The sequence below is a fragment of the Phyllostomus discolor genome, chromosome 1 (genome assembly GCF_004126475.2).
Source record: "Phyllostomus discolor isolate MPI-MPIP mPhyDis1 chromosome 1, mPhyDis1.pri.v3, whole genome shotgun sequence".
Taxonomy (NCBI): domain Eukaryota; kingdom Metazoa; phylum Chordata; class Mammalia; order Chiroptera; family Phyllostomidae; genus Phyllostomus; species Phyllostomus discolor.
In genome coordinates, this window is record NC_040903.2 from 113,932,472 (window position 1) to 113,959,215 (window position 26,744).

At 47.8% G+C, this 26,744-nt stretch overlaps 2 protein-coding genes, 2 non-coding genes and 1 pseudogene across 12 annotated transcripts; 1 reads left to right on the forward strand and 4 right to left on the reverse strand.

The window, feature by feature from the left end:
• Positions 1 to 125: 125 nt before the first annotated feature.
• Positions 126 to 7,000, reverse strand: NEIL1 (nei like DNA glycosylase 1). Of its 8 annotated transcripts, XM_028507126.2 has the most exons (11): positions 6,238 to 6,363; positions 5,680 to 5,854; positions 4,653 to 5,109; positions 2,569 to 2,688; positions 2,420 to 2,483; positions 2,044 to 2,143; positions 1,558 to 1,685; positions 1,190 to 1,217; positions 949 to 1,010; positions 602 to 767; positions 126 to 423 (listed from the first exon to the last, which is right to left on the reverse strand). In XM_028507126.2, the coding sequence occupies exons 3-11, from the start codon at positions 5,084 to 5,086 to the stop codon at positions 353 to 355; spliced, it is 1,173 nt and encodes a 390-aa protein (XP_028362927.1). In that variant the 5' UTR covers positions 5,087 to 5,109; positions 5,680 to 5,854; positions 6,238 to 6,363; the 3' UTR covers positions 126 to 352. The 8 variants fall into 8 exon arrangements, with proteins under 8 accessions (XP_028362927.1, XP_035883589.1, XP_035883567.1 ...); XM_036027696.1 differs by lacking the exon at positions 1,190 to 1,217; XM_036027674.1 differs by lacking the exons at positions 126 to 423; positions 6,238 to 6,363 and adding an exon at positions 6,543 to 7,000 and having other exon boundaries at positions 437 to 767.
• LOC114492023 lies at positions 6,877 to 7,638 on the forward strand (annotated as a pseudogene).
• Positions 7,639 to 8,972: 1,334 nt separating this feature from the next.
• Positions 8,973 to 9,111, reverse strand: LOC114493521. Its single transcript, XR_003684160.1, has one exon. It is a non-coding gene; the product is annotated as a U4 spliceosomal RNA (small nuclear RNA).
• A 3,998-nt stretch (positions 9,112 to 13,109) lies between these two features.
• On the reverse strand, positions 13,110 to 13,216 carry LOC114493557. Its single transcript, XR_003684193.1, has one exon. It is a non-coding gene; the product is annotated as a U6 spliceosomal RNA (small nuclear RNA).
• Positions 13,217 to 16,611: 3,395 nt separating this feature from the next.
• On the reverse strand, positions 16,612 to 20,805 carry COMMD4 (COMM domain containing 4). 2 transcript variants are annotated; one of them, XM_028505999.2, is made up of 8 exons: positions 20,724 to 20,804; positions 18,606 to 18,677; positions 18,306 to 18,371; positions 18,063 to 18,102; positions 17,667 to 17,786; positions 17,428 to 17,508; positions 16,934 to 17,110; positions 16,612 to 16,847 (listed from the first exon to the last, which is right to left on the reverse strand). In XM_028505999.2, the coding sequence occupies exons 1-8, from the start codon at positions 20,724 to 20,726 to the stop codon at positions 16,807 to 16,809; spliced, it is 600 nt and encodes a 199-aa protein (XP_028361800.1). In that variant the 5' UTR covers positions 20,727 to 20,804; the 3' UTR covers positions 16,612 to 16,806. The 2 variants fall into 2 exon arrangements, with proteins under 2 accessions (XP_028361800.1, XP_035883626.1); XM_036027733.1 differs by lacking the exon at positions 18,306 to 18,371 and having other exon boundaries at positions 20,724 to 20,805.
• Between the last annotated feature and the right edge of the window lie 5,939 nt (positions 20,806 to 26,744).

Below are 26,744 nucleotides of genomic sequence, written 5' to 3' on the forward strand. Positions count from 1 at the left end.
GGGCCTTGAGGACTAGCATGGGGCTCAGTCTGCCTTGCTGGGGATGTAGCCCTCTTGGACTCAAGGCCAGGCAAACAGTCCCTCCTAACTTACCATCTCAGGTCTTCTGTAGCCAACCCAAGAAGTTTATCAATTTATACATTTTTAAAAATATAGCATTTTTTACATGAGCTTAAAAAGGGGGGATGGTGGGGATTAAATTTAAAAATCATACTTGTGTAAGGAACAACCATAGGACCACAGGCATCCAGCGCCCTTCGACTACTCCCTGCCTCTAGGAAGCCACACAGGCCCCCCCCCCCCCCCCCCCCCCGCAGGTCCAGAGCAAGGCAGTAGGAAGGCATATATGCAGCTAAGAGGCTAAAGTCCCCTCAGGCTCCAAAGATGAGGTATCAGTCTTGATCTTTTGGGGTCCGCAGTGGCCTGGAGGGAGGACAGGTAAGGTGGCAGCTCAGACCCCAAGTTGAGGACTACCCTGTCAGCCTTCCTCCCACCTTTGTCCACCTGTAACTGCTGCCTATACTGTCACCCTTTCCTTCTGGGAAGCTCCTTTTGGTGGTGCCTCTTCCATCCCCAGAGGAGGGTGCTGAGGAAGGCCCACCTGAGTTTGCCCTTCTCCCTGTTTTCTTTCCTTTCTCAGTGACTGGGGGGACTTTTGGGTCCTGTTGGAGACTGGTCCCCTCAGGCCGATGGGGTGTAGTTTGCTTAGGAAGTCCTCTTCGTGCCCTTCGTGTCCTGGAAGGGGACTTGCTTGGGGATAGAGGGTCCTGGGTGGAGGAAACAGGTTCCTGAGGTGCTCCAAGAGCAGTTCAGAGGTTCGTTAGGACCCACCACTGCCCCCACCCACCCCCACAAAGTCAATGGAAGGCAGCTATCCAAAAGCTGGCCCTGGGAAGTACAGTCAGGGCAGGGGGAATGTAGGAAGGAGTTAGGAGCAGGGAGTCATACCTCTGTTCTGTCCTCAGGACCTGGCTGTGATCTCTTGGATTTCTTCTTATGAGACTTGTCCCCTGAAGGACATTGATGCTGGGGCTGCAAGGTCCTATGGCCTTGGACCCTTTCTCCAGACTCCCACTTTTCCACCCCAGGGCGACTCCCAGGGTTGCAGTGGGGACTAGGGACCGCTGCAACCCTTGTAGGTAACTCATCCATTCTGTTTTCTTAGCTTATTACATTAGGAGTAGCTTACCTCTGGGTGCTAAAGGTCCAGGATCCCCCTAAAGTGAAACAGGGATTCCAAAATCAGCCTGGTTGGGGCAGGGGCCATTTTTCCTTGGAGAGGCAGGACTCACGCCTATTTCCAGATCAGTGTAGTTCCTCCCCAAGAAGCCTATCAGACTGTTGTCACCCTGCCTTGGGCTACTCTACTAGATAGGAGCCTGGGACTCATAGGAGGGGAGAGGCATAGCATAGGGAAGGCTTAGAGAGCTTCAAGGACATTGTGACACTTGGGGGGCCTAGATACAGACCCCATCTCCTGCCCACCTGTGACCCCAGGTCTCTACCACACATGCCTCTTTGGGATCTCTTTGCCTGTGTGAGCATTAGGACCCAAACCTGGAACCAGATGGTGCGGCCGTGCCGGTCCCGTAGAGAGCTCATGCCCGCAATGCCATAGCACTGCAGCCAGGCTCGAAAGGCTGCAAAGTCTTCCTCCCCAATCTCTTGTCCATAGCCCTTGCCCCCTGTGGACAGAGGAGCCAGGCAGGGGTCAGAGGTCAGACTCAGGCTAGAAGGAGGGGGAACTTGATAGACTGAGGCAGGGGCCAAGGCTCTCCCTCCTCCAGCTCTGTGTGACCTCAAACTGGTGTCTTCCCCATTCTGGGCCATCCTGGAGAGGGGTTAACAATCCTTGTGTAGCCTGTCTCATGGGCATCTTATAGGACACAGACACCTGACAAGTGAGGATGCCTGGTCCATTTAGCAACAACTTCCATTCCCCTAGTCAGGGAACCAGGCCTAAAAAGGGGCACCAGCTGCCCTGGGGGTTATACAATATGCCAAAACAGAGGTAGTTGGCCATCTTTGCATCCCAGGCCTTACCCAACTGGACCACTTCCTTGGGCACTGAATGGCACAGCTCCAGCAGATCTGGGTTCTGCAGCTTTGCCTTGATCTTCTGGCTCAGGGTCAACTTTGGGTTCTGGAGAAAGAGCAGGGAGAGGGTCTGGCTGTCAGCATGCAGTAAGGGCACTCAGAAGACAGCTGACCCCACTGGGAGCAGACCCCTGAGCCTGCAGGACTCATGTGGTTCATCCTCCTCCTACCCAATGCGTGCACATGCACACATACACACATTGTAGAAAAAGCAAACTAAGGACCTGTATGAGTTACATTAGAGACAGTTAGCTATGACTCAGTCCATACCCTGTCAGCCCTCACTAGTATGTGAGTATACCTCCCTCCCCTCCACCCTCACCGGCCTGTGCTGCTTCAGCGCCTCTAGAACAGTGCGGGCCTTCTCAAAGGGAGGTATCTTCAGCCTGCAGTGTGGGGGAGGGAGCCGTAGTAAGCAATGGGGAATGTGGGCACCCAGCCTACCCTTGTACCCACGGTCTGCCTGCTAACCTGTATAGGATCTCTGCACGCAGATAGTTGCCAATGCCATTGAAGAACCTCTGGTCCAAGAGTGCCTCACATATGGGCCGGTCAAAGACCTTGTCCTCTAGGTTTCGTAACACATTCTCCCTGGAGGGACACAGCCTGGGCACGTGAGGCCCATTCTGCCCTTTCATCTCCCCCCCCCCCCAACACACACACACCCCTCACCATGGGATGGGGGAGAGGAGCCAGGAGAACCTTTTCCTAGGTGCAAAGGAAGGAAATTAGGAGTCCTAGTTCCCTTTTCCCAGCCTCAGTGCTATTTTGGCAGTGGGAACCTCAGTTTTCCTATCTGTTAAATGAGAACAATATGGGATTTTAATTCATTACAAAAGGAAAATTCCAATTAAAAGCAACAAGTTCAAGGGAACACAAGAGTCTGTATTTGTTGTGCGTATGCCACCAGAGTACCTCAGGCTCCAGACATTTTTGAGACCTCAGATATGCCTGCAGCCTAGAGATCCCTGTCCAGGAATTTTGGATGGTTAGCAATGAAGAGTTAACATGGAAGGGTCTATTCTTCTCAGGACCTGAAGATGTTAGGGAGACTAGTAATAGCTCTGTGCAGCAGGTGTGCGGGAGCAAGTCCTGGCTACTGATGGCGTCAGCAGCCCCCACCCTACCTCCAAGGGTCCATGGGTCATTCCTCACCACTGGGAAGAGAAAATGCATCTTGTTTTTTTGTGGAAAAGGGTCATGGCAAGACTGACTCAGTGATGGGCCTGAGAAGCATAAGAAACGGGACTGGAATACAGTATTTGGGGGTAAATGTAAGAGTGGAAGGCTAGCCTGGGTGGCCAGCTCCCTGATGGGAGCAGATCCCCTCAGGCTCCCCAGCTATAGGGCCAAGAACACACTGAGATGCTCATTGTTTGAGAGAAACTTAAAAGCCTGCTGACAGAGTTGACCTGTGGCATGACTTCTCAGGAGAGGCAAGGTGAAGGAGTGCAGGACCACAGATGTTTCCTGGGTGTGCACTTGGGGTCGGTCATGCCTGGGAATGCCTGAGAAGGCCAGGAGTCAACTGCCTTCTGTAGTGCCAGACATGGTCTGACCCACCTCAGTGGGCAACACAGTCTCCTAAGGGCCAAATGAAGGTGGGCTGTCCCCAGGGAAGGGAGGATCCACCAAATGGGCTCCAGACCTTTGTGCCTGTGATTCTGGTCAGTTTGAATGCTTTTCCTCTAGAGCTTTCCGTGGCTGGCTCTCAGGTAGGCCTCAGCTCAAGTGTCTCCTCCAGGAGTGGCCTTTCCTAACATCCCCCGCCCCCCATTCCCTAGCCAAAAGTCATTCTCTCCCTCTTGGGTTTTTCAGGAATGTGTCTACATGAATTCATCTAGTTTGTTTCCTTGTCCCTCCATGCCCTGCCTGAACTTCGGCTCCATGGAGGCAGGATCCACATCCATCTTGATCACTGCTGTATCCCCAACACCTAGAACAGGGCCTGGCACAAAGAGACTGATACACATTTCCTCTTTGGAGGAAGGGAGGTGGCTGACACTATGCCATCTTAGGTGACATGCATCACAACCAGGTAAGATTGTTACCCCTCCCACAGGCAAAAGACAGCCACAGAGGAGACCATGGGACACAAACCAATGGACAGGCAAATGTGGGTGACCGTAAAACCTGACTTAGAAACCATGTCATTAGGCAGTCCCCATCCTACCATCTTGAAACACTTCCTTCCTGCTCAGCCTCCCTTCTTTCATGTTGTTAAAGCCCCTCCACCTTTCTTCTTAGCCTCCTGAGGGTATCTAGAAGCAGTGGAGGGCGCTGATCCAGCCTCAACTTTCACAGTAACTGGCTACATTCTCAGGGCATGCCTTCCTATTCACCTCTTGCTCCCACCTCCCATAACAATTTTGGTTTTCCATATCCATTAGCTCAGAGAGCTGTCCCCAGGGAAGTATAGTATCTTGGTCTATAGAGGAAGGGACTGAGGCTCAGAAGGGGCTGGGATTTGCCCCTCATTGGCCAATAAGGCACTAAAAGAGTCAGGTCCAGGACCCAGGGCTGTGCTCATCACACCTGGGGCTGGCCCTACCTACCTGAACTGTTCATACTCCAGCAAGACACATGGCCCACGGCCTGGCTGCCACTCGCCCCCGATATCCCAGTGCCCAAAGCGGCGGATGTCCACAAAGCAGAGTGCCAGTCTGGGGCCAGGAGGAGCTGTGTAAAAGCGCAGATGGGCATGGGGTGGTAGTGCATTACTGGGTACCAGCTGGAAGGACCCAGACATACCAAAGTGGAAGATAAGGGCCATTGGCTCCTGTGAGGGCTGGGCCCCAGGCAGGGGGCTCAGTGTCAGGCGAAGCTCCTTGCCCCGAGCTGAGGCTGAGATGTAGTAGGCACTGCTCTCAAAGGGCACCTCGGGGTTGCGGCTGACGGATGACTTCTCCACACACCCGCCAAACACCAGCCCCCTGCATGCCTCATTCACGAAGTGGCTGGCCAGGTGCAGCTCAGGACCCTCAGGCATTCTGTGCCAGGAGTGGGCAGGCCCTGTGAGGGGAAGAGAACTGCAAGTTGGATCAGGTGTGCACCTTGTGAGGCAGGATTTATCACCCCTATTTTACAGAGGAGCACTTGAGAATCAGAGGGGACCCTGGAGTGGTAGGTTTTGCAGGAAATGCTGCTGGCCTGGCCACAGCCTGGGACCATCCCCACCTAAAAATGCTGGGAAAACCCAGAGCACTGGAGAGCTCCAGTCTTGTTTGTTAACACCTTCCACGATGGTCTCCCATGAACACTTGCAGCTTTTAGAATAAAGTCCAGATCCTTCCTGGAACCAGCTATCATCTAGTTCCTAGGTTACCCCTCAGTCACTTGCCCCAAGCATGCCGCTTTTCCCATCCCCACACTTTTGGCCCTGCTGTCCCCTCAGTCTGGGAATGCTTGAGCTGCCCTCCCTGGCCACCCTTCCAAATTGGCCTCCCCACCTCCTCCAGACACACATTTTCTTCATGGCACTCCCAAATCTGAAATTGTCTTATCGTCTGTTGTCCACTTCAACCTCCACTTCCTCCCCAGTGGAAGCTCATTTTGTTCACCACCCCACCACTCAGAACCAACCTTATCTGTTGCCACCATCGCTGAGGGAATGAGCCCGACACCACTTGGGGAGCTGGGAAAATTAACGCTCAAAGGCTCACCTGGCAGTTAGGACGAGTTAAGACCGAAGCGAAGACAAACAGGAGGGGATGCAGGTGTCTCGAGGTACGTCTGGGCTGGAGCCAGGTCCCTGCAGCTGCGAGAGAGGAAGACAGGGTCGCCAGTAAGACGGGGTCGCCGAGCTCCAGGCCAAGGTCCAGAGCAGAACAGGACACTCCCAGGTCAGCGCCAGGGACGGAGGAGAACCCACTCCACCTCTTCTCCCTATCCCGGCCACCTGTTGGGAGAAGGGAGCTTGCATTTTCTCCCTCTCCTTGCCAACGCGGAGAGATCGAAGACGCAGGTGTGGTCGGGCATAGGTGGAGTTTAGCCAGGATAGACCCCCTTTACCTTCACCCACTTTCTCGCTGTGCAGGACCCGGCACCCCGAGAATATTCCAACTGAGGGAAAAGGTCCGGGTTCCCAGTCCCGCTAAGGGCGGGCACTCTGTGGCTGGCTCCCCCATCCTCACCACTCACCCCTGCTGCCTGTCCTCCGTACACCCTGACTACCTTTTTCTCCAAGGCCCCTAAATCCCATCCTCTCTGCAATCTGCGGTACACACCCCGAATGTCGAATGTCGTCCTTCGCCCCAGGTACCCGCACCCGCTCCGCCAACCAGCAGCCACTAAGGAGTTAAAGTCGCGGGCGGATCACGCCTGAAGCTGTGGTTGCTCCAGCGCCCACTGGGAAATGTAGTTCCTCGGGCAGGAGGCCGAGGCCTTCGGGGTGGGATCCACGAACTGGGGTGATTCGGCGTGTGGGAAAGGCTAGGGGCAGCCACCTATTTGGGAGGGTGGCACTGGCGGGATCCAAGGTCAGTTCTGAGGTCCTGTGTCACAGCTGTCTCTGTGGCTGGGGAAATCATCCGGCTAGTGACAGGGTCGGTCCTCCCAGCCTGAAACAGCAGCCAGGTTCCTGCCAGATGTGCAGAGGGAGCGTGCAGGTGCACGATAAACGAAGGCCCTTGGGGACCCAGTGGTGGCCCAACACAGACATAACTTACAAACAGAAACATCTTTACCACCTGTGGGTGAGAAGTGCAGCCAAGCAACAAATAAACAGGCCGAGAAGCAGAACCCACATCAGACAGTTTTGTGGGGGAGGGTCTCTCTTCAATGACATTTAGGCTGAGACCTCAGAAGTATCTGGCAAACAGGGGGTACAAGACAACATGCCAGGGGAAATTGGAGGGATCAAAACCTCCACCATGGCTGCGGGCAAGCCAAGATGTTGCCCATATCCACTACAGGATGAGGTACATCCTGCAAGATCGTTGTGTCTTCATGGGCACCTTCAAGGCTTTCAACTAACATGAATTTGATCCAGTGTGATTGTGATGAATTCAGGAAGATCAAGCCAAAGAACTCAAGCGAAAGAGAAAAGAAGAGAAGCAAGTCCTTGGTCTGCTGCAGCTTGGAGGGGACACCAGGGGAGAACATGGTCTCAGTTACAGTAGAAGGACTTCTTCCCAAAGATACTGTCATTGACTGAGTTCCACTTGCTGGAGCTGCTGGGGGTCCAGGGATGGGCAGGGCTGCTGGCAGAGGAATCCCCAGCTGATGTTCCCAGGTCCCAGACCCCTGCAGGACTTGCTGAGGTTGGTGGGTCATCCCAACAGATGATGACCCCACAAAAATAGAGGCATTGTTGGCAGCTGCTGCCACAACCAGTATTGCAGGAATCCCAACCCACCTGGCCACAGGTGTCCTCACCCACCTATGGGCCCTTGAGGGGCACCCCTTCCTAGCATGATGGTCCCACCTCCTGGTATGAGGCCTCTCATGGGTACCCCAGTGGGGATCCTCCCTGGATGAGGAACTTCAATGGTCAGGTTCCCTCCAGGAATCCAGACCCCTCTCCCATGGATTCGAGGACTTCTTTGACTCTCGGCCACAGAGTTACAGAAGTAGCTCTACAGAGGTGCGGGCCCAGTTCCTCAGGTCCACATTATTACAGACCTGTTTGTTATGCCAGAGCCTCACAGGCTGTTTAGTTCCCCTTATACAGCCCCCTCCCCAGTGGGTGCCCACCAACGCCCTAGACTCACCTTTGCCCTCCTCACCTCCCTGTTTCCCAAATGACTTTACAAAGTCCTTTTATTTCCTTGTGGCCTATGAACCAAATTTATAATAAACTCTTTTTTTAAAGATTTTATTTATTTATTTTTAGGAAGAGAAGGAAGAGAGAGAGAGAGAGAGAGAGAAACATCAATGTGCGGTTGCTGGGGGTTCTGGCCTGCAACCCAGGAGTGTACCCTGGCTGGGAATCGAACCTGGGACACTTTGGTTCCCAGCCCGCGCTCAATCCACTGAGCTATGCCAGCCAGGTATAATAAACTCTTAATCAGTTGCTATAAAAACAAAAGACAACATGCCAGGTGGAAGAGATGGCCAGTGCAAAGGCTTGGAGGAAGGGAAGTGACTGACTCATTGAAAGAAGGTCTGTGTAGGCTGCAGTGTAGCTGAGAGAGTGTCGGGAGGTGAGGACAGACACAAGCAAGTTCAGATCAGGCCTCAGGGACTTCTGTAAGGAGTTTGCATTTCATCCTGTGTGCTTGACCCATAAACATGACTTTCCCCCTTCATACTGGGACTTCTGCCTCTTCCCCCCTTCATCTATTAATTCATTTGTTTTGGCAGAAGTATTTTAAAGTAATTAAATTAAGGCATTTCATTCCTAATACTTCAGCATGCCGCTGTAAAAAGCAATTTTCTACAAAGCCACAATACCTTTATCCAGAGATTTTCAACCTTTTGATCTCTGGTGCACATAAACTAATTACTAAAATTCTGTGGGACACCAAAAAATTTATTGTTTCATACATGACAAAAATAGGTATAATTTTTATACATTCATACCAAATGAATGAATAAAAATTGTTTTATTCATTCACCTGGTGATAGATTCATGCATCTGAAGGCTATTGTTTGTTGGCTGTTGTAATTTTTTTATTTGACAGTCTAAGGGAAAAGAGGTCAGTGCCCTGACTAAAGAGTCAGGTATTGCATATTGTAGATTCTCGAAGCACAGCAGTGTGCTGCTACACACTGGTTGAAAAGCTGTGTTTTATCATACCTAATAAATTTAACAATAACTTCTTTATATCATCTAACAGCTAGTCCACATTCAAATTGGTCCCCAAAATGTCTTTTTAGCTATTTGTTCAAGGCAGAGTCCAATCAAAGTTTATATGCCATTTTTTTCCCTCAGTGTCCATAGAGACTGTCAAAAATTGCCAGTGCCTATATATTTCAAGTTGTCGTGGCAGGATTTTGGGGAAAGTTTTCACTTAGCAATGATCACACATTGGATAAACCTCACTGACTGCAATACTGCCACTGCACAGAGCTTGGTATATATCTTTTTATAATCACTTTTAATCTAGATGAAGTCACCCTCCTACCCTACTCCCTTTTCTTTGTGTCCATGACACTGATCTTTCTCAAGAGTCCAGGCCAGGTGTTCTTTAAGATGCCCCATCGCATTCTGGGATTTTCTGAATGTTTCCTCAAACATTCTTCAGACTTGTTCCTCTATCTAGTTTTTCCGGCATGCTGGGAGTCAGATCCAAAGGCTCAGCTACATCCATTCAAGGACATCTCCTAGATGCTGCTCTGTTCTGCAGACTCCACCACATTAAGAGTAGGAGGCACCAATAGCTGATTGTCCCACTTTAGTGAGGCTCAAATTGATCACAGATGAGGCTGTGACAGCCAGACCTCTGTGTAGTAAAGGAATATTTTACACCTTCTGACCACTAAGTAATCTATGGAGGTGATTTCTGTGTGGTCACCTTTTGTTGAAATTAAGGTATAATATATATACAGTAAAATTCACCTTTTAGAATGCAAGTTATGATAAATACGTACACTCATAGAACCATCACCACAATCAAGAGATAATACATTTCCATCCCCCCCAAAAAAACTTGCCATTGCAGCTTTGTAATCTACACTTTCACCCTATGCTCTGGCAACCACTGGATCTGCTTTCTGTCCCATAGTTTTGCCTTCTCCATATCACCATATAAATGAAATCCTCAGTATGTAGTCATTTGAGTCTGATTTCTCTGTGTATCTTTTTTAAAAAATCAGCATAAATTGATTTATCAATTAAATAAGTAAAACTTACTTGAATAGTACTCTAGAAGGTTAATTCATGATGCAGAGGCAGTCTGTCCATGCAAACACTTATAAAGCAAACCATTATGAAATGCTGTGTGTACTTGATACCTGTTTTAATTTTTTTTAATTTTTCAGTTACAGTTTACTTTTAATATTATTTTGTATTGGTTCCAGGCATACAACTTAATGGGGTTTTTCTTTATTAAAAAATATTTTTTCAATTATAGTTGACATACATTGCTTCTGGTTTCTTTCTCTTAGTATAATGCATTTGAAATCTATCCAGATTGTTATGCTTATCATTTGGTTCTTTTCATTGCTGAGTAGTATTCTACTATGTAGACATGCCAGCGTGTTTATTTGCTTACCAGCCAAGGGACATTGGGCTGTTTGAGGGGATTGTTTGGCACCACACAAATACCTAGTTTTACATCACATTCACCTTTCATCATATGATTTTAGCATCCTTGATAATCCTGCCTCAACCAAGTATTTCACTGGGAGTCACAAAATGGTTATTTTCTAATTCTTTCACTCCTTCTACATTAGTTGGAATTCTTCTGTAAAGAAGAGCTTTACCTTGTTGACTATTTGATTATCCTGAAATACTAAGACAGGATAAATCCTGAATTCCTTCCCTTTAATGATCAATTTCTAGACTAAGAATCCTATGCAATAAAAAACATCCAATGGTGACGAATTAGGATTGATTTGGGGTTTTGGGGGGGAGAGGCAGGGATTTTTAGGGATTCAGATTTCTTTTATTATATTTTTTTATTATGCTGTTATAGGCGTTCTGATTTTCTCTCCTCTTCCCCCCTCCACTCATCACCCCCCACTTCCTCAGGCAATCTCCCTACCATTGTTCATGTCCATGGGTCATTCATATAAGTTTTTTGGCTACTCCATTTCATATGTGGTACTTTACATCCCCATGGCTAGTCTGTAACTACTTCTTTGTGCTTCTTAATCCCCTCACCTCTTCACCCATCCCCCCACACCCTACTCACACCTGGCAACCATCAAAATGCTCTCTGTATTCATGATTCTGTCTCTGTTCTTGTTTGCTTAGTTTTTTAAAAACGTTTTATTTATTTTTAGAAAGATGGGAAAGGAGGGAGAAAGAGAGGAGAAACACTGATGTGTGAGAACTACAGCAACCAGTGGCCTCTTATATGCCCCCAACCGGGGACCTGGCCTGCAACCCACACATGTGCCCTGACTGGGAACTGAACTGGCAACCCTTTGGTTCACAGGCTGGCACTCAATCCACCAAACCACACCAACCAGGGCTTAGTTTTTTATTGTTTTTTTTTTTTTAATTCAATTGTTAATAGATTTGTATTTTTTGTGATTTTATTGTTCAGAGCTTTGATCTTTTTCTTAAATAAGTCCCTTTAACATTTCATGTAACAGTTTGGTGATGATGAACTCCTTTAGTTTTTTTCTTGTCTGGGAAGCTCTTTATCTTCCCTTTCATTCTAAATGAAATTTTTTCTGGGTACAGTAATCTTGGCCGTAGGTCCCTGCTTTTTGTGACTTTGAATATTTCCTGCCAATCCCTTCTAGCCTGCAAAGTTTCTTTTGAGAAATCAGCTGACAGTCTTATGGGGATGCCTGTGTAGTAACTACTTTTCTCTTGCTGCTTTTAAGATTCTCTCTCTATCTTTAACCTTTGGCATTTTAATTATGATGTGTTTTGGAGTGGGCTTCTTTGTATCCATCTTGTTTGGGACTGTCTGTGCTTTCTGGACTTGCATGTCTATTTCCTACACCAAGCTAGGAAAGTTTTATTTCATTATTTTTTCAAATAGAAAAATTATTGCTCTTCCTCTTCTTCTTCTGGTACCCCTATGATGTGAATGTTGGACCCTTATAGTTGTTCCAGAGGTTGCTTATACTATTCTCTCTCTATTTTTTTTTTGTGTGGATATTTTTCTTCTTGTTCTGATTGGTTGCCTTTTTGTTTTGTTTTGTTTTGTTTTGTTTTTGGCTTCCTTATGTTCCAAATCATTGATTTGGTTCTCAGCTTCATCCACTCTACTGTTTCCCTGCAAGTTGTTCTTTATTTCAATTAGTGTATCCTTCATTTCTGACTGGATCTTTTTTATGCTGTTGAATACCTCACTAAGTTCCTTGAGCATCCTTATAACCGGTGTTTCAAACTCTGCATTTGATTGATTGCTTATCTCCATTTTGTTTAGCTCTTTTTCTGGAGTTTCGATCTGCTCTTTCATTTGGGCCATGTTTGTCTCCTCATTTTGGCAGCCTCCCTGTGTTTGTTTCTGTGTATTAGGTAGAGCTGCTTTGACTCCATGTCTTGGTAGTGTGGCCTAATATAGTAGGTGTCCTGTAGGGCCCAGTGGCACAGCCTCCCCTACTACCCAAGCTGGGCACTCCAGGTGTGGCCTTTTTGTGGGCTGAGTACACCCTCCTCTTGTAGTTGAGCTTTGGTTGCTGTTGGCAGATCAACGGGAGGAATTTACTCAGGTCAGTCAGCTGCAAGGATTGGCTGTGACCACTGGCTACTATCCTCTGCCCTCTGTGGAGGTTCAGCTGTGCAGGGGCAGGGTGGTGGTGCTCCCATGTGGCCTGTAACTGTCCACAGTGTGTGCTGGCCATGGGATTTCCTGGGTGGTGCAGGCAAGGTCAGGTCCCCCCTGAGTTTGCCCAGGGCCACCCTGCCTGAGCTATAAAGCAATCTGAATCTGAGGTGGCTGTTGCTTGTGCTGGGCTTGGAGATTCCTAAGTGAAGCCATTCTGCGAATCTAGGCTGGTTGCCAGGCCTGGGGCTCACTGAGGCCAGCTGTCGCTTGTTTGAGACAATTTAGGAATTTGTGAAGCCTGAGCCAAGACCAACCATTCATGTGGAAAAGCAGCTTGGGTGGGCCGGTGCTTTAGGTAGGGCAGAGCCTCTGGGTTCTCCAAGGTGGATCAAACAGTGTTAACCAGGTGATAGAGTCTCACATATGGCACCAGCCTGCTGGCCCTGTGGGTGGAGGGTTTAGAAAAGGGACAATGGCCTCTGTTCACCTTGATGCCAGACACTTTGGTCCCTCCCTGTATACCACTAGTACTTTTCAAGCTGCTGGCCTGGTGCTACAGCTGAAGGAATGAGTCTGAGTAGGTGAGTTTGTGTGTGGGTTCTTTCAGAGGAACCGCCTAGGGTTCCAGCAGTTTTTTCCACCTACTCAACCCCCTCTGGCTTTTTTTTTTTTTTTTTTTTTAATATGGAACGCTTCATGAATTTACATGTCATCCTTGCACAGGGACCATGTTAATCTTCTCTGTATAGTTCCAATTTTAGTATATGTGCTGCCAAAGCAAGCACTCCCCTCTGATTTTTACAGCCACTTGTGGGGACTTAACCTTCCTGGCACTGGAACCCTGGGCTGGGGGGCCTGGTGTGGGCCTGGCACTCCTCACTCCTGAGATAACTCTCCTGAATTTTTATCCACCACGCATGGGTGAGAGACCAGCCTCATGTTTCTTTTTTTACTTTCAACATCTTTAAATCCATTGCAGCCCTTATCTTTCCCCCTGCCCTCTTTATTGAAAGAGTACTTTATTAGGCATTGGGGATATTTGAACATGGAACACAATTCCCATCCTTAAAAAACTCAAGCTGGTAAAAGAGACAAATGATTAAATACAAAATTACAGTGTCATGTTACTATAGCAATGAGAGAAGTGCATGTGGGATTCTGTGATAACACAGAAGAGGGAAAACTACCTGGGAAATGAAGCTAATATTATACAGTTTATGAGATCTAGAACTTTCATGACTTTTTTGTCTGCCACTTTTTGTGTTTATTCCATTTTTGTTTTTCTTTTTTGCCTCCCTGTGGGCTACTTGAACATTTTTTTTTAGAATTGCAGTTATTGTATCTAAATTGTTTTTTAGTGTATTACACTGTAGCATGCAGCTTTTGAAATGGTCCCTTCACATATAGCAGAAGAGATGCTGTAGGAACTTAACTCTTGTTTATATCACTTAGCTTATGGTAAAATTGGTTTTGTTATACACTGTTTCACTTAAAAGTTATAGAACCTATTGACAACATTGAGGACCTACATTATATACATAACTACATTTTGTCAATTTGAGTGCAGTATAGAAACCTTACCTCCCTTACCATCTCCTGTTTATAATAACCCTAAATATTTCCCGTACATACAATGAGATTCACATCTAATATTGTTAGAGTTTTGCTTCAACTGTCAAATATAAGATATTCACGAGAATGGGAAGTTTATGGTATCCACATTCTTACTCTTTCCAGGATTTGTTCATTTATCATTTCCCTTCTCTTTAGTGATCCTCCTTTAGCCTCCTTTGTTTTTAGGTTAGGTCTGCTGGTCACAAATTATATTACTTAGCCTTCATCTGAGAATGTCTTGATTTCCCCCTTTAAAAAAAAATTTTTACTTATTTATTTTTAGAGAGAGGGGAAGGGAAGAAGGGAGGGAAACGTCAATGTGTGGCTGCCTCTCACACGCCCCCTACCAGGGACCTGGCCTGCAACCCAGGCATGTGCCCTGATTGGGAATCGAACCAGCCACCCTTTGCTTCGCAGGCCTGCGCTCAATCCACTGAGCCACAGCAGCCAGGGCCCTCCTTTAACTCTTGAGTTAATTTTCACTGAATATAGAATTCTGGGCTGATGATTTTCTTTCAGGGCCTGAAAACACTGTGCTTCATCCTTCTGGACTCTGTGATTTCTGATGAGAAATTCAGTTATTCTAATTGTTTTCGCCCTGTAGTTGTCATTTCTCTTTTGCTGCTTTCAGAATTTTCTTTAGTTTTCAGAAGTTTGATTATAGCATGGATTTCTTTGCAAATGACCTGTGTGGGGTCTATTCTGCTTATTAACTCTATAGTTAAAAAACTCCCCCTTTTTAGCCATTATTTCTTTCTATACTTTTTCTGTCCCACCCTCTTTCTCTTCACCTTCTTAGACTGTGATGACACAAATATTAGATCTTTTGTTATAACCCTACAGTTCTCTGAGGTTGTTTTGGTTATGCTCGTTTTCCAAGCTATTTTTTCTGTTGTTCATCTTGGGTAATGTCTATTGACCTTTCTTCTATTGTTAAGCACATCCATTGAGATTTACTTTGGTTATTGTAGCTTTCAGTTCTAAAATTTCTATCTGGTCTTTGTATCTTCTATTTCTTTGCTGAGACTTAAAGCATTTTCATGATGGCTGTTTTAAAAATCGACATAGAATTCTAATATCTGAGTCATGTTCGTGTTGGCATTGGTTCTTTTCTCATGAGATTTTCTTGGTATGATGAATATTTTAATTGAATCCTGCACATTTTGGGCATTATGAGGCTCTGGATCTTAATCATCTCTTTTAAGGCAGGCCACCTCTGACACAGCGCCTGTGGGGGAAGGGGAGGCTGCCTCCTAACTGCCTTGGGGGTCTATGCCCTACTCAGCCTCTGCTGCTGTGTGGAGAAGCTGGCCGTGTGTGTGGCTGAAGTACAGAGGTTACTTCCACAAGATTACTGTCTTGCTGTGCCACCTCTTTCCTAGTCCTTCGGCTAGAGCGTGCAGACTTTGTTGGGTGTGTACGTACATATGTATATATGTCATTTATGCCTGTGTGTTGGCATTTCCAGGTTTCTACTTCTCTAGCACCCAGCCCAGGATACATGAAGTAAAAAGAAAATCTAAGGAATACTTTGCTGTTATTTGGGTCCTGAGAATCCTAGCTAGTCTCCCTTCTTCTCTCTTACATTTCAGTCTAAGGACTGGAAATGCGCCTAATGGAGGAATCAGGTAAAGCACATCTGCTCCCTTATTTCAAAAGCAGAAGTCAGGAAGAGTCAGTCCTTATCCTTTTGATGCCTAAACGGTCCAGTCTTTGGCCAGTTGGCTCCCTTTGAAATGATTCATTATTCTTTGAGTGTTTCCTAAGATGTTCTAGGTTCACCTTGTATTCTCCCTCTCCAGCCTTGTCTCTTATACAAGGAGGCCTGGTTGGTTTAAGTCAGTCCATGGAGGCCATTTACTTTACTCTGCTCAGGGCTACTTTAACAAGATATCATAAACTGGGTGGCTTTATCAACAGACATCAGTCTAAGATCAAGGAGCTACGGGATGTGGTTCCTGGTGAGAGTCCTCTCCTGCCTTCTTGCTGTTTTCGGGCGACCTTTCCTTGGTACCCGCTTGTGGAGAGTGCCTGTGTCTTTATCTTCTTATAAGGAAATAAAAGGAGCACCTCAAAAGGGTCCCACTTTCTTAACCTCATCTAAATATAATCACCTCCCAAAGACTCCATCTCCTAAAACCATCTCACTGGGAGTTAGGGCTTTGACACATGAATCAGAGGTGGGGGACACATTTGGTCCATAACCATTCATGCCAATGAGTGGTTCAGGCATGGGCCATTCCCTCTTTTTACAGAAGACAGCAGGAAGACAAGGTCCTCTCCTTTCTCTACTTGGGGCACCTGGCATTGGGGCCACTGCTTGCTACCAGCCTAAGGACCAGCAGAGAGGGCACAGCCAAGAGCACCAGAGGACTGGGAGCTAAAACTCTGACTTTCCCCTCTACAGACAAGCTGTTGTTCCATTTTGGTCCTCTGTGTGCCTCACCGCTGACCTGCTTCAATCGGCAGTTGCAAAGAGAGGATGAGTGATGGGCCAGGTCCATGTTACCCGGGTCTCTCTCATGAAAGCCTTTGGTCTGAACCTAAAAAGAAACCTATGCACACACTCCTTTATACTTCTGTTTATTCTTCCTCTTCGGGAAAACCACTGACAAGTATCTTTCATGGGGAAGAGAAGACAGTATTGGAAAAGTCCTCAGGATCCTTATGCTGAATCCTTAAGACAGGAACCTAGAAAGCCAGAGAGCAGCCACTCAACATGGGTAGGGCAGTTCCGTGCAGGCCACAAACACTCTTGTCCTCAACCCAGGGAGCTCATCAGGATCTGGGCCTGCTTCAGTTCTAAAGGACAAAAGGCAGGGATTTAGGCAGCAGTCAGGTCGCATCTGGGAGAGCCCCTAAGCCCTCCAGGTATAGCTGAGCCTTACCTGCCAGGAGGACCTGGAACTTGTCTGCTGAGAGGGACAGGGCAACAACCTGGGCCGGGGCATCCGGGGCAGCTGCCACTTCCAGCCTCAGGCGCACCATGGGCTCTTCCACAGTCTTCAGTAGGCTGGAGCGCAGGATGTAGTCTACCCGCCAGCCCGCACTTGCCAGCCTGTTCACTGCGAGACATGGCGGGACTCTCAGGCTCGTGGCCAGACAGTTCTCAGCCCACCCCCTACTCAGCCCTCAACTCTCCAAGGCTGTGTGGCCTTTGAGAAGCTCTTATCCCTTTGACCTCTGACCCAAAGTAGGTGCGCAGTAATTGGGAGCTCAGATTATCCACAGATCTTAGAGGAAGAAACCTGCCTAAAGTCAAGAGTGCTGGCTCTGTGACAGTGACATGTGACCATGTCCTCTTCTGAGGACAGTGTCTCCCATACTACACACACGTTCCAGACTGGACGCCAGGCCCCACCTTGGCAGATTCAACACTCACCACGCAGGCTGCAGGCCCGCAGGTGCTCCTGCAGGGAGCTTTGCTTCTCCTCGTAACAGCGGCACAGGCAGGCTGCGTGCTCTAGGGGCAGAATGGAGGTCCTCTGAGCAGCAGGTGGTCACTGGGGTGGCTCAGAGGGCAGGTCTCAGGCTCCTGGCCCAGAGAAGGCAGGGTGCATCTCAGGGTCACACAGGCTGGCTTGCTGCCCTGCAGGCCTTGGCCTTCCCAGGTTCCCATACCTTTAGGTAGCCCCAGTTGCTGCAATTCACTGGACAAGGACTCGCCATCCACACTATGCTTGGCCGCACTGGAGAGGATGAAACTCAGTACTGCCACCATGGCCTTCACATCACCCGACTCTAGGGAGACCCATGGGTGGGGAACGGGTGTCACTGTGGTCCCAGACACCTTTGTTGCCATACCATCTTCAGCTCCCAGCTCCCAGGCCTCCCTGAGCAACGAGCATTGCTACTGCTGGCAGGGGACTCTGGGGGCAGGACTGTCAATGTCTTCTCCTCAGGTTCCTCTGCGGAGGTGGGTCAGGACAGGATGCTGGGAGGGGGCGCCTCTGGACCAGGCCTCAGGCCAAGGAGCCAGAGTTGCCCAAAGGTCTGTGGAGTCAGTGGGGTACTCACCAAATCTGGCATCGGCAGTGAGCTTCAGGACTTTCTCGTACTGTGGGGGAAGAAGGCCCTTAGGGGTGCCAGACCCCTGCTTCCTACCCCTCCCTACCCCCACAATCTGGATTTTGTGGTAAGAATGGGAAGTATCCAGGGAGGGCATGAGGCTGATCACCCACCTCCCTGGGCCTGGGGCGCTCTCAGGACAGTAGGGGTCATTGGGTTGTGGGACAAAGCATTGCTGGGCCAGGCACTCACATCAATCCCCTGTCCCAGAAGCTCCTTTAGCACCTGGCTGCACAGCAACCTCAACTTCACAGAGGACTGGGGGGGAAGGCCTTACATCAGCCAGACTGGCCCACCTCACCCCTCCATGCTGGGGGGGCCTGCTCAGAGAGGGTCAGCCATGTGATCAGTCACACAACATGCTAGGATGAGCTGAGAGCGCTGAGGCCCAGACCCCAGAGTGACCTCACCACCCTCCCTCCAGTCCCAGAACCCCCCGCACCCCCCACAATCCCTCTGTCCTTTCCACCCCCAAGACCCCGTGTACTCAACAATCTTGGCAAGTGTGCTGATCTCCGCCAGGACCCAGTCGGGACAGTCCAGATCACCACAGAACCGGAACCTCTGCACAAGAGGGAGGCAATCAGTCAGGCTGGAGGGAGGGCTGAGGTGTGGCCAAGTGTCTCCCGCACTACTGTTCCTCAGGGACCCCTGCTCCCTGTCCAAGATGGATGCCTTCCGGACACTCGATCTTCCTGATTACCAGGCTGTTTAGAGAACCCTCTCCCTGACCCACCCTCCCACCAGTCCTTGTTCTGATGCCTATCCCAGTTGATCTCTCTGGCAAATATCGACTGGGTGCCTACTCTATGGTAGATCCCACGGAACAAAACAAAGTCCCTGGCCTCACAGCCAGTGACCTCTCTCACCACCTTTTCCTCCCTGGCTCCAGCCACACTGGCCTTCCTGCTGTTCCTGTTACACCAGGCACATTCCCATCGTCCCTGTGGCTTGCTTGACCTCTCCCTTTATTCAGATCCCTGTTCAAATGACACGTCTCCTGATGAGCCTTCTCTGACTATACTTTCTAAAATAGCCTCTTGTACAAGGAAATTTCAGGGGCCAGTGGATGTGTTCATTATTTTGATCCTGGTGATGTTTTCATGAGCACATACATGTCAAAATATATTGTACTGCATATTTCCATGTATTTCTCAATAAAGATATTAAAAAAATAAAATCACTTTACTAACATGCTCTAGCCCCTTATGTTTCTTCCTTGATCTCCACAGCAATTATCACAGCACATATCACATTTTATTATTTATTCTCTCCTCTGTTAGAAGGCAAACTCACTCTGTCAGTCGCATCTTACCAGTATCCTCCATTGCCCTGATCAGTTGTGCTTTGTCCTTTGTCCTGTTTGCCTGGCAAAACTCTAGCCCACAACAACATACATGTCCACCTTTCCACATGTCTACCAGGGCTGGGAACAAACCTGGCAAACTGATGCTCTTCCCACTAATACCTGCTCACCCTACTGGGTATCCCACCCCACTGAGCACAACCACCTGGGAACCAAACCCAGACACTTCTTTTCTTTTACCTCCTGCATTTAGTGCCTGAGCCCCACCGACTCCCCCAGCTTCTATCTCCACCTTCTCCACCCTAACTCAGGTCACCGCCATCTCCCGGGGGGTCTGATGCCCCAGCCTGGGCTCTCTGCTCCTCTCTTGATCCCTTCCTAAGTTAGCCAAAGGATCTTCCTAGCTTTCCAGTGCCCTCTTCTTAAAGTTCAGACTCCTTTATGTGCCTCTCAAGGCGCAGTAAGCTTTGGTTTTTGCTTACCTGTCCAGCCTCATCTTTCACTAACCTCCAGTTTATACTCTTCGACCTGGGGAAAATGCATTCATTCCTAGGAAGCCATGCTCTCTATAGTCCCCACCTCCAGACTTCTAACTCCTGGTACACAAACTGCAATACAGGGAGCCAGCTCTCCTTCCTGCTCCGGGGCCCTCAGGATCCTTTCCTAACACTATGCTTACGGTACAGTTAGGTCGCCTCCCTCTTAAGTCTTAATTATGACTGCCAAATGTAGTCTCCAATTTTGCCCTTCCCTTATGTAGCTGAAGTATCAGTGCCCGGCTCGGTGCATGGTATATAGTACGCACTCAAAATCTGCTGCAGGAATGGATGGATGGATGAGTTGAAGTCCCGACCCAAAACCTACTCTTTTCTGTCTCTGGGAAGAAAGGGCCTTCTAAGCAGTTAAGAATTATTAGACTGAGCCAAATTCTAAGCAAGTTCTTGTCCAAGTCCCACAGGAGTGCTGGAAGTGGGCACCTCTGGGAGGTCCTGTTGGAGCCAGGGAAGGCCTGGGGAGAGCTGCCACTCCGGAAGGGCGCAAGACACGCCCCGCGGGGCGGGGGCCCTTCCTTCTCGCCAAGGCTTCGCCCGGGACTCGCACCCAGCCGGCCGGTGGGGGTCGGGGGCTCCTCCGTCCTAGCCCCTCGGCCCGCAGGACTGCACCCAAAGTGTTTGCGGAGGAGGCAGCGCGGTTTCCCCATCTCCTCGTACCCGCGTCCCACCCTTACACAGGGGCAGTCCACGACACCTGCGGACGCTGCCCTGACTGCCCAGCACCGCTGCCTCGCGTCCCCGAAAGCTCACCATAGCGCCAGGAAGCCCGGCCCGAGACCTTCTTCTTCCGGTCTCTTGGGGTCAGCTGAGGCGGAGGTCACGTGACTCTGGCGCCGGCCTTCCCGTGCCGGGAGGGGCTGCTCTTCGGACCCGGAGCTTCTACTGGGTGAAATGCTAGGGGGCCTTCTCGGTCTCCCCGGAAACCCTCCCGGAAAATGACTGACGCCACCTCCATTTTAACCGGGGGACCCAGAAACAGTAGAAAATAGGAAGCAGAAGGCATTTAATTTGTTCGAGTTAAGGGATCAGGAAGCTGGGTGTAATTGCCTTAAAGGGACCTCGGGTCACCGGTAAGTACAGCCATTATATATAGCTGTGGGTTGTGACGAAAGCCATATATTTTATTTTAAAGATTTTTAAAATTTTATTTTTTGGGGGGGAGCGGGAGAGAAACATCAATGCACGAGAGATATTGCCTCTTCCACTCCCCAGCCTGGTATGCAACCTAGGCATGCGCCCTAACTGGGACTTGAACCTGTGACCTTTTAGTTCTTAGCTGGTTGCTCAATCTACTGAGCCCCACCAGCCAGGACCGAAAGCCATGTTTTTAAAGGTTATTACAATATAATACACATATGGAAAACTGTACATAGTATCAGTACAAAGCTCAATGAATTTTTATAAACTGTACACACCACGTCACCTGTACCCACATAAAATAACAACATTACTAGTACCCCGGATATCTCAAGTGCCTGGGTATTTTCTTTCATTTTGATGAACCCCCTTATTTGCCTAGCAAAGAGGGCGGTAACAGCATGCTCAGGAGCACACATTCCCTACAACCTCACCAACATTAGGTGTTTTATCTTAAATTTGCCCGATAAAATGGGAGAAAAAGAGGTTATAAATTGCATTGGTTTGCTTACTGGTGAGTTTCAGCAAATAAATGGTCTAGGAAAACCAAGTTTCCAATATTCACATGACGAGGTAAAGCAACAACAACAAAACCCGCCAAACCAGCAGCAACAACAAAAATACGCAAGAGAATAGGCTAATAACCAATGGAGAAATGGGACAGTTTGAGACCTCTCTTGAGTGCTTGTCTGGTCTCAGCCCCATACACCGAGCCCAGCTGGCTCTATTGCTGCAGGCTTTTAAGCTTTCAAAGGACAGATAAAGCCCATAAGAATTAAATTGCCCCAGGAAGAGAAAGCTGGAAAGTTTCCCAATTCGAGCTAAAATTGACCTCATTTATACACTTGATCTTAGTCAAAAGGCTGGGAAGCGATGATCTCATTTATAAAGAGCTTTTTAAAAATCATAAACACCAGCATATTGAAGTCAGCCATATTAAAATACTACACCATGCTCAAGAAAAATTTTATTTAAAGAATGTAAGAGTGGGCCCTGACTGTCCAGTACCCCCTGCCTTGCTCAGTTGACTGGGCATCATCCTGCAAAATGAAAGGTGGCTGGTTGCATTCCCAGTCAGTGCACATGCCTGGGTTGCATGAGTCTCCTGGACCCCCGCTGGGGAGTGTGCCTAGACGCAGCCTACTGATGTTTCTCTCACATGTCGATTTTTCTCTCTTTCTGCCTCCCTTCTCTCAAAGAATAAATTTTTTTTAAGATTTTATTTATTTATTTTTAGGGAGGGAGAGAGAGAGAGAGAAACATCAATGTGCGGTTGCTGGGGGTTATGGCCTGCAACCCAGGAATGTACCCTGGCTGGGAATCGAACCTGGGACACTTTGGTTCCCAGCCTGCGCTCAATGCACTGAGCTACACCAGCCAGGGCCTCAAAGAATAAATTTTAAAATATCGTATTTCATGATACCAAGAGCTTAAAATTGATAGACTTGGAAACCCATTTTTATTAAAAAGGAGAAAAAAGGTAAATTAGGAATAGGTGAAAACTGCCTTAAGTTGATAGAAGACTATTTAAAAACAAAACACCAGATACCAGACTTTAACAGTGAAATTTAAATTTGGAAATAAGGCAAAAGGGTGGGTGGCATGTCTTTTTAACTTTCTTTTTTCTTTTTTCTGTCTGTCCCCACTAGAGGACATGCTTATTGATGTTAGAGCGTAAGGGGGAGAGAGAGAGAGCAAGGGAGAGAAACACTGATGTAAGACAGAAACATGGATTGGTCGCCCTTTGTACATTCCTGTGGACCACGGACTGAACAATGACTGAGGATGCACCTTGACCAACCAACAGGGAATCAAACCCGAGAACTTTCAGTTTGCAGGATGCCGCCCAACCAACTAAGCCACACCAGATAGGGTGGCACGTCCTTTTAATGTCATATTGGAACAGTGCCTAATATTTGTTTTGAAAATAAAGATTATTTGACTATTTATAGAAGTGGTTCTCAAATATTACAATGCATCAGAATCACCTTGCAGGGCTGTCAAAACAGATCACTGGGCTTCACCCCCAGAATTCATAATTAAATAGGTCTGGAGGAGGAGCTGAACATTTGCATTTCCAACCTGTACCCAGGTGGTGCTGATGCTTCCAGTTTGGGCTATACGTTGAAAACCACTAAGGTAAGAAAATGTAGCTGAGAGGCTATATGTTAACTTACAAATATCTGTTCAATAAAAAAAATAACCCATATATTACATTAACGAGTTTTGTCTAACTCAAAACACATTTCAAATGGCTTTCCAAGTGCACTATAAATACTTTTTCTCAAATTATTCCTTGAACCAACTTTCATCTTCCTATTCCCTCATTAATTTAAAAAAAATGACAGATGTGTCTTCATTATCTGTATGAAAGTCATGCATTTCATTTTTTGCAAATTAAACTCTCATACAGTATACTAGTGCTAACCTAAAAATAAAAGGTCAAAGTGAGTGGCAACAAGCATTTATATGAAATAAAAAAGAAAACTTATTTAGGAATCACTGATTCAGGCATAGATCCAAATAGTGTTTCTATTTGGGGACAAAGGCAAGGGGTATTTAAGAGACTGGGAAGGAGAAGAATTGATGGAAGGCGTTTCTATTGGTGCAGATAAGCTGACATATGGATGCTAATTTTAAACAATCTTTTTAATTTTCCTTTCAGGTAGTCATCAGTCTGATAGTCCTTGCAAACAGTTCTTTGGGATAGAATGTTGATTTAGGTCCAGCCAAAGGTTGCTACTTTGCTGTGTTTTAAGATCCCAAAGGCTTGAGGCATAAGATGTTCAAGGCAGTTCCTCTGGGATGACAGCTCCAGCTCCGTTTTAAAATGGCTTTGTTTATTTATTTATTTTTTTTGCACTAGTATACTAGCCCTGGACAGCAGTATACAGAACTAGTAGACTTTATTACTAGGGCTATTTCTGGTAAGCTCAGGAGTAGTAATGTGCTATCATCACTATGATCCAGCATTGTTCTAGACGTACTTAGGCCGGCAATTCCCACTTGGGGGTGATATTGCCAGGTGATATTTGGCAATGTCTGGAGATATCTTTAGTTGTTACAACTAGGGAGTACTGGTGCAATCTAGAAGGCGGAGTCCAGGGATGCTGCTAACCATCCTACAATACACAGGACAGCCTCCCATAACAATGAATTATACACCTCAAAATGTCCATAGTGCTTCTATTGAAAAACTCTATTCTAGACAAATAAGAATCCATTAGCATAAATGTTGCAAAAGAATAAATTAGTGTTTGTAGATGACAGTCCATCTAAGAAAATCAAAACAAGCACCTGAAGAACAATTAGAAGTCACTGAGTGCCACATAGCCAGGGGGGTGTAGTGGAGCATTGCATATAGACCAGGCTGTCCAGGCCCACCTGGGCCAGAGGAGCCAGAGACCCATAGGTGAGTGCCTGTTTGTCCCAGCCCCACCCGCCTAATGGGTGAAGAGAGGAAAGCTTCACAAGGAAATGGAGACAAGTAGGGGAGCCCAGACCACATCTATCTGACCTCCAGCCACCCTGAGAGAAAGCCAAAGGTCAGACGGAGCTGGGCAGCCTGAAGAACCCTGGCCCAGCCCTAGTTTCACCTATGGAGGTGAGACCTAGGGAGGGAGGGTCAGCTGAAGTCACAGCCCATAAGGAGAGGACCCCAACCAGAACCAAGAAACTCTGGGGCCACCTGAAGACCCCATTCTTTTGCCCCACAGATTGAGGTGGGAGTCCAGTGCAGCTTTTGGCCAGGATATGATGTTTTGGCTTCTAGTGCCAATGCCACCTCACCTTATGTCCTCTTTCCTGCACTTTGCTGCTATGCCCATACAGCCCCATATCAAAGGTGAGTGTCTTCCTGAGGGGGTCTGAGGAGCTGGGAGCACAACCCCCAGGGCCCAGCATCAGCTCCTCAGGCTGAACCACATGGCCAGTCCCAAACAAGTCCCTGTACACCTTCACCATCAGTTGGGCCTTTCTGCCCTGTACAGCTATGGCTGGGAACAAGGGGACTGTGGGGCTCTAGGGGTTTTGCAGTGAATCCGAGAATGAGCTCTCCCTGAGACTTGCAGCCCCCAAAGCAGCACTGACATCAGACCCACCAAAAGCCCCATGTCCATGCAGTCTGGCTCCTCACGCTTCAGAACACCAGGCTTTATGCCCACTCTACTCCTTACACTTGGTTCCCTGCTCAGGGGGTTGCTAAAAGGGGAACTGGTCCTACCTACTGGAGAAAGGAAATCACTTTTTTTTTTAAGAATTAGTTCTGCCTTCATTTATTCACTTACCAGATACCCATCTTCCACTCCTCTATGCCAGACACCAGGGTGATAGGTCAAGACAAGTGCCCACCCAAGGAGTTCCTCTTTCTTTTTAGAAGCAGACAGACAGGCACACCCTCAGACCATGGTGTCGTCTGGTCAGGTGTGTGCCCGGGGCTGGGGGAAAGGGAGAGCCTCACCCACAGGATTTGGGGGAGGGTGGTAAAGAGGAGGGTAGTAGAGGTGTCCAGGCAGGGGGTCCAGCTTGTGAAACGGGTAGGGGCAGGACCTCAAAGGCTTCCTGACCCTGCCAGCTGTAGACCCTGTCTGGATCACAAATAGAAGATTCATGTTGATTTTTATAATGATATCTAATAAATTATAATTATATAACATGATTGTTGTAATAAAAATCACAAAATACAGAAAAGTTAAAACAAAATGTGTTAAACTACTTTTCTTTCCAAATAACTGCTCCAATAGTCCTTTCTGACTTTTTTCATGCATGAGCAACCCTGACATAATAAGAAATACATATTTGGTCTCTGCCATTGTTTTCTGACACAGAGCTCCTAAATCCCTTGGAATTGGGTGATCAGAGCCTCTTTTTTCCTAAGATGAGGCAGCTCTTGGTAGGTTCCTGGATAGCTTCTGGATGGGGCCGTCTCCAGGAATGCCAAGCCTTGATGAGAAGCTTGGAGAGGGGCTGGAGATGAGTTAATAGTCAATCAAACCTATATGATGAAGCCTGTAAAAAAATCCCTAAGCCACAGAGAGCTTGCAGGTTGGGAGGGTGATGCACCGAACTCTGTGGGCACAGAAGCTCCTGTGCTCAGACACCTTCCTGAACTTCTGCTATATATTGCTTCATCTGCATCCTTTATCATGTCCTTTATCATCTAGTAAACTGGTGAGCATAAGTGTTTCCCTAAGTTCTGAGAGCTATTCTAGCAAATTGTTAAACCTGAGGAAGGGGTTGTGAGACCCTGATTTCTAGCCAAATCAGACAGACATGTGGGCAACCGGGGACTCACTAACTTGGAATTGCTGTCTGAAGTGGGAGCAATCTTGGGTGACTGACCCCTTAACCTGTGTGCTCTGAACTGAATTAAGGGGGAACTGCTGGGCAAGATGGCAGCATTGGTAAACATGGCTCACCTCCTTGCACAACCACATCAAAATTACAACTAAACTAGAACAACCATCATTCAGAACCATCAGGAATTGAGCTGAATGGAAGTCCTACAACTATGGAATTAAAGAAGAAACCACACTGAGACTGGTAGGAAGGGCAGAGACACAGAACAGGCTGGTCCCAACCCATGTGTGGCAGATAAAAATTGAAAGGGATATATCTGGAAAGAGGCGTCCAAGT